Genomic DNA, 12,905 nt, shown 5'->3' with positions numbered 1-12,905 from the left:
TAATTTTGCAGAATAGGTTTTAAAAAACTTCTCTCCCTGCTCCTCCTCCAGTCAGGTTTTCAAGCACTACTTTCTATTATTTTACTATTATGTTCATATTATAAGTCATACTTAAATTTACGTTTATCAATATACCAAAAATTAAATAATTATGCCTTTCCAACTGAGAGAAGACCTTTGCAAATCTAAATAATTCATGTTAAATATAGATGGTTAAAAAAATACTCACACATGAAAAGATGCTGAGTGTCATTAGCTATCAGTGAAATGTAAATCAAAACCAGGATAAGATACTACCTTCACACCCAATAGGATAGTTGTAATAAAAAAGACAATAACAAGTCTTGGCAAAGATACAGAGAAATTAGAATCCTCACACATAGCTGACAGAAATATAAAATGGTGCATAGCTGATCTGAAAAGTCTTGCAGGGACTTCCCTGGTGGTCCAGTGGCTAAGACTCCACACTCCCAATGCAGGGGGCCTGGGTTTGATCCTTGGTCAGGGAACTAGATCCCGCACGCCACAACTAAAGATCCCATGTCCCGCAACTAAGAGCTAGCACAGCCAACAAAAAAAACAAAAAACAAACAAACAAAAAAGCCTGGCAATTCCTCAAAAGATTAAACTCAGTTACCATGTGACCCAGGAATTCCACTCCTACAGAAAAGACATGTCCACACAAAAACTTGCTCACAAATGTTCACAGCAGCATTATTTATATTTGTCCAAAGTAGAAACAATCCAAATATCAACTGATGAATGGATACAGACCAATACAATGGAATATTTGGCAATACTGTAAAGACAAAGTACATGCTACAAAATATAGATGAACCTTGAAAACACTATGCTAGGGCTTCCCCGGTGGCGCAGTGGTTGAGGGTCCGCCTGCCGATGCAGGGGACACGGGTTCGTGCCCCGGTCCGGGAGGATCCCACATGCCGCGGAGTGGCTGGGCCCGTGAGCCATGGCCGCTGAGCCTGCGCGTCCGGAGCCTGTGCTCCACAACGGGAGAGGCCACAGCAGTGAGAGGCCCGCGTACCACAAAACAAAAACAAAAACATTATGCTAAGTTTAAAAAAAAAAAGGTCATTAAAGACCTCATATTGTATAGTTCAATTTATATGAAATGCTCAGAACAGGCAAAGTGATTAGTGGTTCCCTATGGCAAGACAGGAGGGAGAAAGGAGAAATGCAAAGTATCTGCTAATGAGTACAGGGTCTGTTTTTGGGGTGATGAAGATGTTCTAAAACTGTGCTAATGTCTACACTACTCTCTGGATATACTAAGATCTATTGAATTGTACGTTTTAACTGGATTAATTGTTTGGGATATGAATTACATCTCAATAAAGCTGTTAAAATATTTTTCAGTGAATACCACATCCCATCAAAGAAAACAAAAATGATCCAGAATTTTACCAACTACAGATAGCCACTGTTTTCACCCACTTGTTTGTTGCATATATACAGATATAAACATGTCATTTTAATGGATATGATACATACTCATCCATAAATACTTTCTCAAATTATAATGAACATCTTTTCATGTCAACAATTACTTAACAGCTAAATACTATTTCATTGAATAGCTTTCCCAAAATTTATCTACTGTTGGACCATTTTCTGTATCAAATTTTCTATTATAAAATGCAGCTATAGTAAATAATGTATTGCTCAATCTTTTCACATATCTTCCTAATAAATTCTAAGTAGAACTGTTGGCTCAAATGATATGCTCAAGACTACAGAGCTCCTTAATGAGACTCAAAAAACTATGGTGGATGAAAAAAGAATCCTCCCATGTTGTCACCACAAAAAAAGAAATGACTAATTAAGGGACCTGATGGAGATGTTAGCTAATGCTATGGTGGCAGGTAATCATATTGCAATATATAAATGTATCAAATCATGGTGGTAATATTGCAATATATAAATGTATCAAAATCAACACACCTTAAACTTATACAATATATATCAATTACAATTCAATTTAAAAAAAGAAGAAGAAAACACACACACACAAAGAATCCTCCCCAGGGATGCAATCCCACAGGTTTGGTGCACAGGGCTCAGATTAGTTTTTAAACAGCCAGCGCTAGTCCCCAAGGGCACAACCTTATGTGGCTGTGGCTCTGATTCATTCTTCAAAGCATTCCATTTTTAAATGACATATAAATCTCAAAGAAAGTATACTAAAACAGTAACAGGTCTAGGGGTTGTTTCTAAAAAATAGTAGTAAAAATGACTGTTTCCTTTGTAGAGAACTCTTTTAACATTGTCTTTAAAATTTTTACAATGAAAAGATATACATTAATTCAAAGTACATTACCCACCAAATTCCAGAGCTGAAAGGAACACTTAGGGATCACCAAGATCCTCCTTTTAAAGATTAGAAAACTGAAGGCCAGAAAGATTAACTGACGCAGGCAAGGTTATCTAGCTATTAAACAGCATAGCCTCCACTCTGTACAACGTTCCCTTAAAAAGGTTTCAGGGTTTCCTCTAACCACTGTAATATAGTCTTTGAAATATCTACTAATAAAATATTGATGTTATATCCCTATACGTATGAACTCATTTCAAATACCAATGTCAAAGCCCACAAGGATCAAAGCTCATGTAAAATGTCCTAAGAAAAGAGCAAATCATTAACTACAGTACTAATGTTGTAATTCTGAAGCAACTTAAAGCCTGCAAGTGTGTTTCTTACGTGGCATATGCCTGAAGACCATAAGTGTGTTCCTGTGTATCCCAATTCTCACAGAATGTAAGTAAACAGAAAAGCAGTTCTCTCTCTAAAGTCACTTTTTGGAAACAATGTAAATACCCACGAAAACATACACATACATGTCTCACAAAAACTCAGTTATCACACACCTAGAACCTTTCCTTTAAAGCAAACCAGAGTTGCACATAAAAAATGGGATGCCAGGGGGCTTCCCTGGTGGCGCAGTGGTTGGGAGTCCGCCTGCCGATGCACGGGACACGGGTTCGTGCCCCGGTCCGGGAAGATCCCACATGCCACAGAGCGGCTGGGCCAGTGAGCCATGGCCGCTGAGCCTGCGCGTCCGGAGCCTGTGCTCCGCAACGGGAGAGGCCACAACAGTGAGAGGCCCGTGTACCGCAAAGGAAAAAAAAAAAAAAAAAAAAAGGGATGCGAATGCTTGTCAGAGCTAAAGACATGAAGCTCAAAACTCATTTAATGTTGCCAAGTCATATTATAATACAGAAACGTCTACCTTTTAAAACATTGATTCTAACTTGCTGCTTCATTTCTCTATTATTATTAAATCACAAAATAGGAAACATACTGTTTTAAACTAGATTTTATAACAGCACACACTATTTTATAATAGAAGATGATGCAACAGACAATTGATACATCTACTATGTGCCATGAACCTGACAGTATAGAGATGAAAAAACAGTTCCTCTCATTATATAAGGCTCATGAGAAACCATACAAGCCCCTCACCAACATATACAGCGATGTCTGTAGTACAGAAACTGTATAGAAAAACTAGTGTAGGAGAAAATAAAATCCTATCCTTATGATTCATTTCTTTATTCCTTTCTTGTGGACAGGTTATACAAAAAACCGACCAACAAGCAGTACTTCCCCCATTCACCTTCACTCCTAAAACTGTACATTAGGCAGGTTTTGAAACAGCCTGTGATGGATATTTTTAAGGTTCCTAGAACTGTGCATCTAACATCTTTGAATTAAGACAAGAGCAGTAAGGAGATAAAAGCGGCAAAAACACCATCTTCATTTAAAATTTTCTGACTTTAGAGAAATAAATAGACCTTAGATGAGAGTATTCCCTCAATTAGCAATGGTAATTAGTCAGCAAAACTCAAACTGCACTGCAAACAATAAACACAAGTATTAGTCGTGAAAAAATAATATGCAACATTACCTTTAACTATTAATAGCTTAGCTGACATATACTTAGTGTTTAATACATGCCAAGCACTATTCTAAGCATCTTTCATGTAGTATCTTGTTTGCACCTCAAATTCTGAGGTCAAGTATTTTATTATTCCCATTTTACAAGTAAGGTAGAGAAGGACACAAGGCTAGGTAACCTGCCCAAGGTCATATAGCAGATATATGGCAGGATTCAAAGACAGCCTTACGATCAGTTGTCTTAAAAACTATACAGGGCTTCCCTGGTGGCGCAGTGGTTGAGAGTCCGCCTGCCGATGCAGGGGATACGGGTTCGTGCCCCGGTCTGGGAAGATCCCACATGCCGCGGAGCGGCTGGGCCCGTGAGCCATGGCCGCTGAGCCTGCGCGTCCGGAGCCTGTGCTCTGCAACGGGAGTGGCCACAACAGTGAGAGGCCCGCGTACCGCAAAAAAAAAAAAAAAAAAAAAAAAAAAAAAACTATACAAATGCCAGTTAATGGACAGCAAATTCATAATCCATAAATGATTTTATCTAGGTCACAGAGCTGTCAATCTATCACCAAACATTTATTTAACAGCTACTATGTGGCAGGCACTTAAGCAAATGATGACAAACAAGATAGACAAGGTCCCTACTCTCCAAGCTTTTCACTTGTGAGTGAAGGAAAAGAAAAAAATTTCAGTCATCAGTGCAATGGAGAAAAAGCATAAAAAGGAGGATTTGAGCTAAGATCTAAATGACTGAAAACCTGAAGACATATCTTTCCCAACAAAGAGAAAACAGTCAAGAAGGACTTGAGACAAGATGAAATATATTTGTGTAACAGTGAAAAAAACATGATGAGGTTGGAAAGGTAAACACAGACTAGTTCATATAGGGTCTCATAAATAGCATTTGTTGAAAAAACTTGGGAGTTTTGCTTGTAACAATGCAGCCACTGACGGGTTTTGGACAGAGAAATGACACGATCTGACTGGAATATCAAGTTCACTTTGACTATACATTACGAGTGAAAACCGAGACCAAGATAGGATTAGGGGGTTTCCCTGGTGGTGCAGTGGTTAAGAATCCGCCTGCCAACGCAGGGGACACGGGTTCGAACGCTGGTCCGGGAAGATCCCACATGCTGCGGAGCAACTAAGCCCGTGCACCACAACTACTGAGCCTGCGTGCCATAACTACTGAAGCCCGCACACCACAACTACTGAAGGCTGCACGCCTAGAGCCCATACTCCGCAACGAGAGAAGCCACTGCAATGAGAAGCCCGCGCACCACAATGAAGAGTAGCCCCCACTCGCCGCAACTAGAGAAAGCCCGTGCACAGCAACAAAGACCCAATGCAGCCAAAAATAAATAAATAAATTTATTTTTTAAAAAAAGATAGGAGTAGGACACTATTTCTAAAACTAACTGCAGCATGAACTTAAGTGGTAGTAGAAGAGATGGAAAAAATTAGATCAGAATGCACATTAAAGGAAAAGAACAAGACATGCTGACTGACTAGATGTGGGGAGGAAGGGAAAAGACTGTAATAGGAAATCAGGGATAACACCACGATTTTTGCCTCCGGCAAAGTCCTGCATCCTTGTCTCATTTACTAAGAATCTGTTTTGAATATATTAGTTTTAAGATACCTAGTAGGCCATCATGTTTGGTATACATAAGGGCTCATTGTTATCTAATATTCAAAACTTGGCTGGATGAATTTACTGTGAAAGGTATAAAACACTATGAAAAGTCAGATGGTTGCAAGTCAGGAAAAGAATGCAATTACAAAAGGATTCTGCTCCAAATTAACAATAAAAAAACTTAATCTATAAATAAGTTATGAATAAGTACAGTTTTCTAAATTGCCATTTCTTCTTCTATGTTCTTCCTTTCCCATCTCCCTAACTACAGGCTATTAGAACAAACTCCTATTTATACAAATTCCAAATTGAAAGGTTCATATAACTGCCCTCCCAACTTCTGAGGGGGGCGGAAAGGCAAATAATCAGTGAGATCTAGTTTCTAAAAATCAACCTTAAATACCAAACAAAAAGTTAAGTCACCAGACCAACAGATACGACAGCACTGCCTTTCCAAAGGTAATGGTGTACTTATGAGATCACTAAGGCACAAAAATTACAAGTGCATTTTGAAGTGAAAATTTATTATCATTAGCTTAATTTTTTTTAATTTATTTATTTTTTATTTTTGGCTGCACTGGGTCTGTTGCTGCACCTGGGTTTTTCTCTAGTTGAGGCGAGCAGGGGCTACTCTTTGCTGCAGTGCACCGGCTTCTCATTGCGGTGGCCTCCCTTGTTGCGGAGCGCTGGCTCTAGAGCGCAGGCTCAGTAGTTGTGGCACACGGACTTAGTTGTTCCGTGGCATGTGGGATCTTCCCAGACCAGGGCTCAAACCCGTGTCCCCTGCATTGGCAGGCGGATTCTTAACCACTGTGCCACCAGGGAAGCCCCATTAGCTTAATTTTAAAGTTATACTTTAATATCCTGAATATATTCTAATTCTTGAATATTAGTAATTCACTGTCTTCATTAACCACTTAATACCACTGTTTTGTTACTAACCAAACAATGCTTATGAAAATTTAATTATTTGGTGTAGTCTGTTCTGGTTTATAATTCACAGATATTTACAACATAAAAATCCTCATTTTTAAATGTTGGGGAAGGGATGATCGTTCTTCTAAATTTAGCATAAAAATTAACTATGTGTTCTATGGTACTATAAGCATACATAAAAATTCTAGGGAATGTCTACTCACTTTACTCTGATAAAGTGTTCCCAAACTTCACAGGCACCAGAAGTATCTGGAAGGCTAGTTAGAACAGACTGCTGGGCCCCACACCTCAGCTTCTGCTTCAAGTGAGGTCCAAGAATTTGCATGCGTACTATCTGAAGTTCCCATGTGCTGTTTCCATGTGGGGTGCAGCTTGACCTGGTACCACACTTTGAAAACCCCTACTCAAATAGAGAGTACACAGTTTTTCATTAAAAGATATCTTTCCCTATTAAATTTATGGAAGAGTTTTAAACAGTAGATTATCCTAGAGAATCAGAAACTCATCATTTTTTTACAAATTAAATTTTTATATTCAGAGGATATACCTGGATCCAACTCAAAGTAATTACGGTGAAGGCCAATACAATTCTGGACTCAAAACTGTATTTTAAAGCAGATAATTACGTGGCACTGTATGATATCATTCATATGAAATGTCCAGAATTGGCAAAAATAGACAGACAATAAACTAGTGGGTATCCTGGGCTGGAGGGGGAGGGAATGAAGAGTGACTGCTAATGGTTATCGAAATAAATATACTAAAATCCACGGAATTATACACTTTAAGAAGTGAACTTTATGATGTAAAGTACATATTAATAAAGCTATTTCTTAAAATTATGTGAAAGTTCATACAGTAGCTAAGCAACATTAAATAAATGTTGCCACTGTACACACTCTAAGGAATATATAATTCTAATTAGAGCATCACCAGTTTTGTTTCACCTGATCCCAGGTAAACAAGTCTACTTTACCAAAATTATTGCAAATTCTAAACTTAAAGTTCAAAATCAACGAGGTTATATACAACTTGTAAGGCTATTAAAATACAGGCACATAGTACATTATTTTTCAAAACTAAGGAGATAGCCCCTGGAGTAATCCTCTGCACCCAGAAGTAACAGTTCAATATTCTATTGCAAATTTTTTTGTGTGTGTGCAATTTTTGAAAAATTAATTTGCTTCACCAAATCAGTTCTCTGCCCACAAATCCACCAGGGGCAGCAGAGCAGTAACAGTGGCTCTCAGGACCATATAAATACACACAGAAGGAATTATCCAGATTTCTTCTCACCTTTCCCACAATATACCATTTGTGTGGCTAAAATCAAAGCCTAAAATAGGGTGCCAGGTTGTCGTGAAAAGCACTAATTATACTAAATATGAATACTGAATGCCTTGTTAGAACTTCCCTTATATATTTTCATCCATCAGTTATTCTTCTGATTGATGAGAGGATCAATGTACATCTTTTTTAAATTTATTTTTATTTTTTTATTAGTTTCTGCTTTATAACAAAGTGAATCAGTTATACATATACATCTGTTCCCATATCCCTTCCCTACATCTTTCTTTTATGATTAGGACATCCATTTCAATAAAAGTTAAATCTACAGTGTCTAATTGTTCTACCATAAAAATAAATTTTAAAAGAAAACTTGAAGACTTTTTTCCAAGTTCAAAGATGATTTTAACGTCTCCTGTTACTTTAGCATTTTCTCTCTGAATTAATCTCTACTTGTTTTTCGTTATATGCCCACAGAACGTGCTAAATTAACTCTGATTTGCTTTTAGAGCTAAAAGGACTTACGTCTCATGAGTTCCAAAAAAGAAAATGGGTAGTTTGTTTGTGGGTGGTTTTACAGCTCCATCAGGAACTTCATCTACCTAAAAAAAAAATCAGAAAAATTAAAATCTTTTAAATCATACGCACGTAAACACATCAGAATAAACTGAAAACAAGACATCCAAAAGGGATCTGCTATAAAATGGACCAGTTCTACAGGTCCACAATCCCTTACCTCCAGTTCTGAAACCCAAGAAGCTCTGAAAACCAATATTTCTCTCAAAACTCATTTGGTAGCAAAACCTGGATTGACACTGAAGCTATTCCATCATTTCTTTTATCCACCTAGCATTTCTACTGATGCTTCTCCACAGAAATATCGTGTTAGATTACCATGTGCCATCCCAGACCCCACTAGGAGCAAGATATATGGCATATGTACCATCATTACCTTTCTAAAATCCCGAAGTTCTGAATTTTTTTTTTCTTTTTTTTGCAGTACGTGGGCCTCTCACTGCTGTGGCCTCTCCCGTTGCGGAGCACAGGCTCCGGACGCGCAGGCTCAGCGGCCATGGCTCACGGGCCCAGCCGCTCCGCGGCATGTGGGATCTTCCCAGACCAGGGCACGAACCCGTGTCCCCTGCATCGGCAGGCGGACTACTAACCACTGCGCCACCAGGGAAGCCCGTTCTGAATTTTTAAACACATCTGGCCCTAAGAATTCCAGATAAGGGAGTCTGAACCTATTCAAAAATTTTAAATGCTATTTCCGCAGGGAGGCTACCCAAATATAGGAGACATTAACAAGTTTAAAACAGTATTTCTCCAAGTCTGAAACACATATTCTGAAAAGATCTTAGACCCACATGGCTGAATCACATGAGGTTACCTGTTCCTTTTTCATTTCTCTTTTAATACTTTAATACTTCTAATTAAGTAAGGAAGAAAGTATCAGGTACTGTTATGTCTAACACATCTGTAATACTTGATACTTTCGCTTACCAGAGTTAAGGCCATCAGGCAGTAGTATTTAGCCAGAATTTAACATTTCTACTTCATTATTTATTTATTTAAACTTCATAATAACATTTCTATTTCAGAACTTTCATAATTTCAAAGACACTTTAATTTAAAAAATCAGCTGACTATTAAGAAGGGTACAGACCACCAGCAGACCTATGATGCTCCACATGCATTATCATGTTTAAGAAAAGACCATGAGGGTGATGTTGGCAATCTGAAGGTTTCAGACATCAATAAGAATCGTTGGCACCCAAGACCCTTGGGAACTTAACTTCCCCACCTATATGAAGATTATACTGTCTTTTCAACTTTGTGACAAATTGTTAAATTGTGAAAATCCTCAGAGGCCTTAAGATATGGGATATATTTGTCACCTCAGCTCATATGCTTTCTGCCAGCAAACAGCTTTAAAAGTTTATGCAAATGTCCAGCACCTAAAAAGTTTAATAAATGCTAGGCAATTTTTTTAAGCTGACTTTAAAAACGATTACTACTGGTACAGGATTACAAGAATGTGCAAGACTTAAAAAGTAATAAGCCTGGGATACACAGGCAGAAAACGTTAAAATCAAAACTGGAACAATGACTGTCACCTTCACAGCTGAGACCTTAAATACATATTTAAACTCTCTAAAGCAAAGACTTAGAATTCATAAGATTGGAGAGAAGACAGAATGTTAAATATAGAATTTATTAAAGAAAGAAAGAAAATACTCTGGCCCTCCTAAGGCTACTCTATTTTGCTTTTATTAGCATTCTTAGTCACCTAACAGACTGAAGCATGTGGGGAAGATGATTTAGAAGAGTAGATAATTTTTAAAACATTTTCATTTGGTTTTTAACTGCACTGTCGCATAGAAATCTGAATAAAGATGTACCCCATATACTCAGATTTTATAACACCTCAAAATAAATGACGCTAAAACCACAAAAAAAGTATTTTGCAGGGGCCTTAAACCTGCTCAGTTTCCCTGTGCTCTTTACTTAAACATGAAAGTAAAGAGCGGACCTGCAAAAAAACATAAGGTGTTTTTTAGCGTATGATTTACGTACTAAGGATTGGGAGGGTGTGTAATAAGGAAATTCAGTTTGTATGTATTGCTCTGGAAAAGCTTACAAACTACCTGGAGGTCAAAGAATGCACATAAGAGTTAAAATTAAAGGTTATCACAAAGGAAATAAAGTGTCAAATAGACAGACGAATTATGATTAAGGATTTTTTCAATAAGACTCCACTGAAAAGGTAGACTTAATAGACTCGGGAAAAAAAAATCTTTCCAGGCTGGGGAAGGAAACCAGTAAACCTGAGTCTGTAAAGAGCTAGATGGGAAAAATTAAGAAACAGTGAATATTTTATATTTGGATAGCACTCAGCAACTCACTCCATGATTCCCTGTAATCAATGGTTACTTTTCCTCCCAACTGACATAATTAAAACTACAGGATTTAATTATCTTTAAGAAATACAGTCCTCAAAGAAGAGTAAATTAGTGGAAATTACAACTTTAGAATATCTCATGTTTATATTTAAGAAGGACCTTGAGCTTACTAATCTAATTGAGCTCAACATTTGCTAGGTTCTATCACTACCTTAGAACCTGAGTCCTACCATAACCTAAAAGATCTTTTCCTGAAAATGGTACTTAGATATTTTAGACAGTCTCTATTCCTAAATGTTACAAAAAACCCTCAGTCCTTAATCACCTCTCTGCACTACATGTGAACCCAGGAATATGGGTCTACTCCTCCTTTTGCCTGTGGGAAACAATCAGAGAGGTAAAACAACTTCTTCAAGGTCATAAGGCAAACTTCACCAATAAAAACGTGAAAATAAACTTTCTAGACGTTCCGTGATGCTACCTTATTGTAGCATTTTCAAGAATATCCAGTCCTATATCTTATTAAACAAGTCAATCCAGAAGGTCTCATCAACCATAAAACAGGAAAGAATACCTATGTTAATTTAATCACGTAGAACTCTTTGACACCCAATAGTTTGCATAGATTTCACTGGTATTTTGCATTTTACTCAAAGTTAAGAAAATGCCTGTTTCCTTAATTTTTAAACACAAAATCCATACTTGATTATTTTCACCTACAATGGAACACTAATGGCATCACCTTGAAATATTTCATATTAAGAAAACCTGCCAAAGTCTGTCAAAAACAAACCAAAGGAAAATACCTAAGTATGTATAAACACCTGAATTTTTAAATTACATGGAAGATTAGTGGGCAAAAAACTAAAATAAAAGGTCAGGTTACAAATGAGACTAAGTGAAAGCGAGGGAGAGAAAGGACACGAGAAAAAAAAATTGAGAAAAGGGTATAGGAAGTAGGCCTCTGAGGAAGGTAGCACCGCTAAACGCGAAGGCTAAAAATCACTTACTCGAGCTGGCCAATGAGGGTAACCTTTCATCTTGGCGAAGATGAGGTCCCCAGGTTTGAAGTCGCGAGTCATGTTTCGGGGGCGAGGCCGAGGGTCCGAGCACAGGGAGGAGGTGTGGCGGTGCGGACTGCGAGGAGATGCGGGAGGGTGGACGGCAGCCGAGGCTCCCGCGGCGGCGGGAGGGGGAGGATGCCTCGGGGTGTCCCGACGCGCCTGCGAGGGAGAGCATGGAGGGCGATTAAAGCTCAGAAACCCGAAGGGAGGGGCCGTAAAGGGAGGGATGGGGGAAGGGGGGGAGGAGGGGGAGGGGGTAGGGAGGGGGGTGGTAGAGTGAGGGGAGAGCCGCCTCACGCTCCTCCCGCGCGAGTGCGCGGCCTCCGCAGCCCGAGAGCTAGCTCTCCAGGCTTCGCAAGGTCCACCGCTCGACGACCGAAAAGACGCCACCACCTGAGGCAGAGATGCTTCTCAGCCCCGAATTCCCCTTTCTCCCGCCCCATCTTTCCTCTGGCTTTTTTCCCCCAAGCTTAAGCCCCGAGAGGGTGGGGGGTCGGCGGGAAGAAAAAGGCAAGGGAACGTTCTCCTCCCATCCACACACGGCCTCTCCCCCAGCCTTCTTCCCTACGGTCGCAGCCCCGGGCCGAAGCCTCTGCTCCCGGGCGGGCCGCGGCCACTTCCCCGCTACAGCCAGGAGTGAGGCCACCGAGGGGGGGCGGGGCGAGTCCCCGCCGCCCGCTCACCTGCCGGGGCCGCGAGCGCTGAGGCTGCGGTGGCGGGCCGGCCGCCTCTGCCCGCGTCCACGCAAGCCACCTGCGCCACCAGCTGCCGCAGAGGCGTCTCAACAACTCCGAATAGCAAACGCCGCTACCGCTGCCGCCGCCGCCGCCGCCGTCGCTGCGCTGCTCCCGCGCGGCTCCCGCTCGGCGCCCGCTAGCACTGGGGCGGGACCAACTGCTAGCCGACGGAGGGGGGATAACGCAACAACCGCCGAAGGTATGTGGCTTCGAAACGGGACTTCAGGAGACCCTAGATCCCCAAGTTCGCTTTTTCCTAACAGGTGCAGCCTGATGGAGAGAGATAAGAGTGAGAAGAAACAAAGAAGGGGGAGCAAACAGCTTGGCCCGCTGTGGCTCCCCCCTGCGGTTTGCGGAGTGGTCGGGCCCGGCCCGCCCCTGCTGGCTGCTCTGCGTGTGTGTATTTGTATGTGTACTGTATGTAAAAGG

At 40.3% G+C, this 12,905-nt stretch overlaps 1 protein-coding gene across 5 annotated transcripts in view; it reads right to left on the bottom strand.

Annotated features, from left to right (window-relative positions):
• PSIP1 (PC4 and SRSF1 interacting protein 1) overlaps positions 1-11,836 on the bottom strand; it is a 37,547-nt gene extending 25,711 nt beyond the window's left edge. For 4 of the 5 annotated variants that reach the window (XM_079707183.1, XM_079707184.1, XM_079707185.1 and 1 more), the window contains exons 1-2: positions 11,686-11,772; positions 8,298-8,374 (exon numbers count right to left, since the gene is read on the bottom strand). In XM_079707183.1, coding sequence (XP_079563309.1) covers positions 8,298-8,374; positions 11,686-11,757 — 149 coding nt within the window. In that variant the 5' untranslated portion in view covers positions 11,758-11,772. Of the gene's footprint in view, positions 1-8,297; positions 8,375-11,685 lie in introns of all 5 variants that reach the window. The other variant, XM_079707182.1, reaches the window with a different exon arrangement.
• Positions 11,837-12,905: the final 1,069 nt, after the last annotated feature.

The sequence above is a fragment of the Hyperoodon ampullatus genome, assembly GCF_949752795.1.
Source record: "Hyperoodon ampullatus genome assembly, chromosome: 6".
NCBI classification, from domain to species: Eukaryota; Metazoa; Chordata; class Mammalia; order Artiodactyla; family Ziphiidae; genus Hyperoodon; species Hyperoodon ampullatus.
The sequence above is the reverse complement of the archived record's forward strand: the minus strand, read 5'-3'. Positions and strand labels throughout refer to the sequence as shown.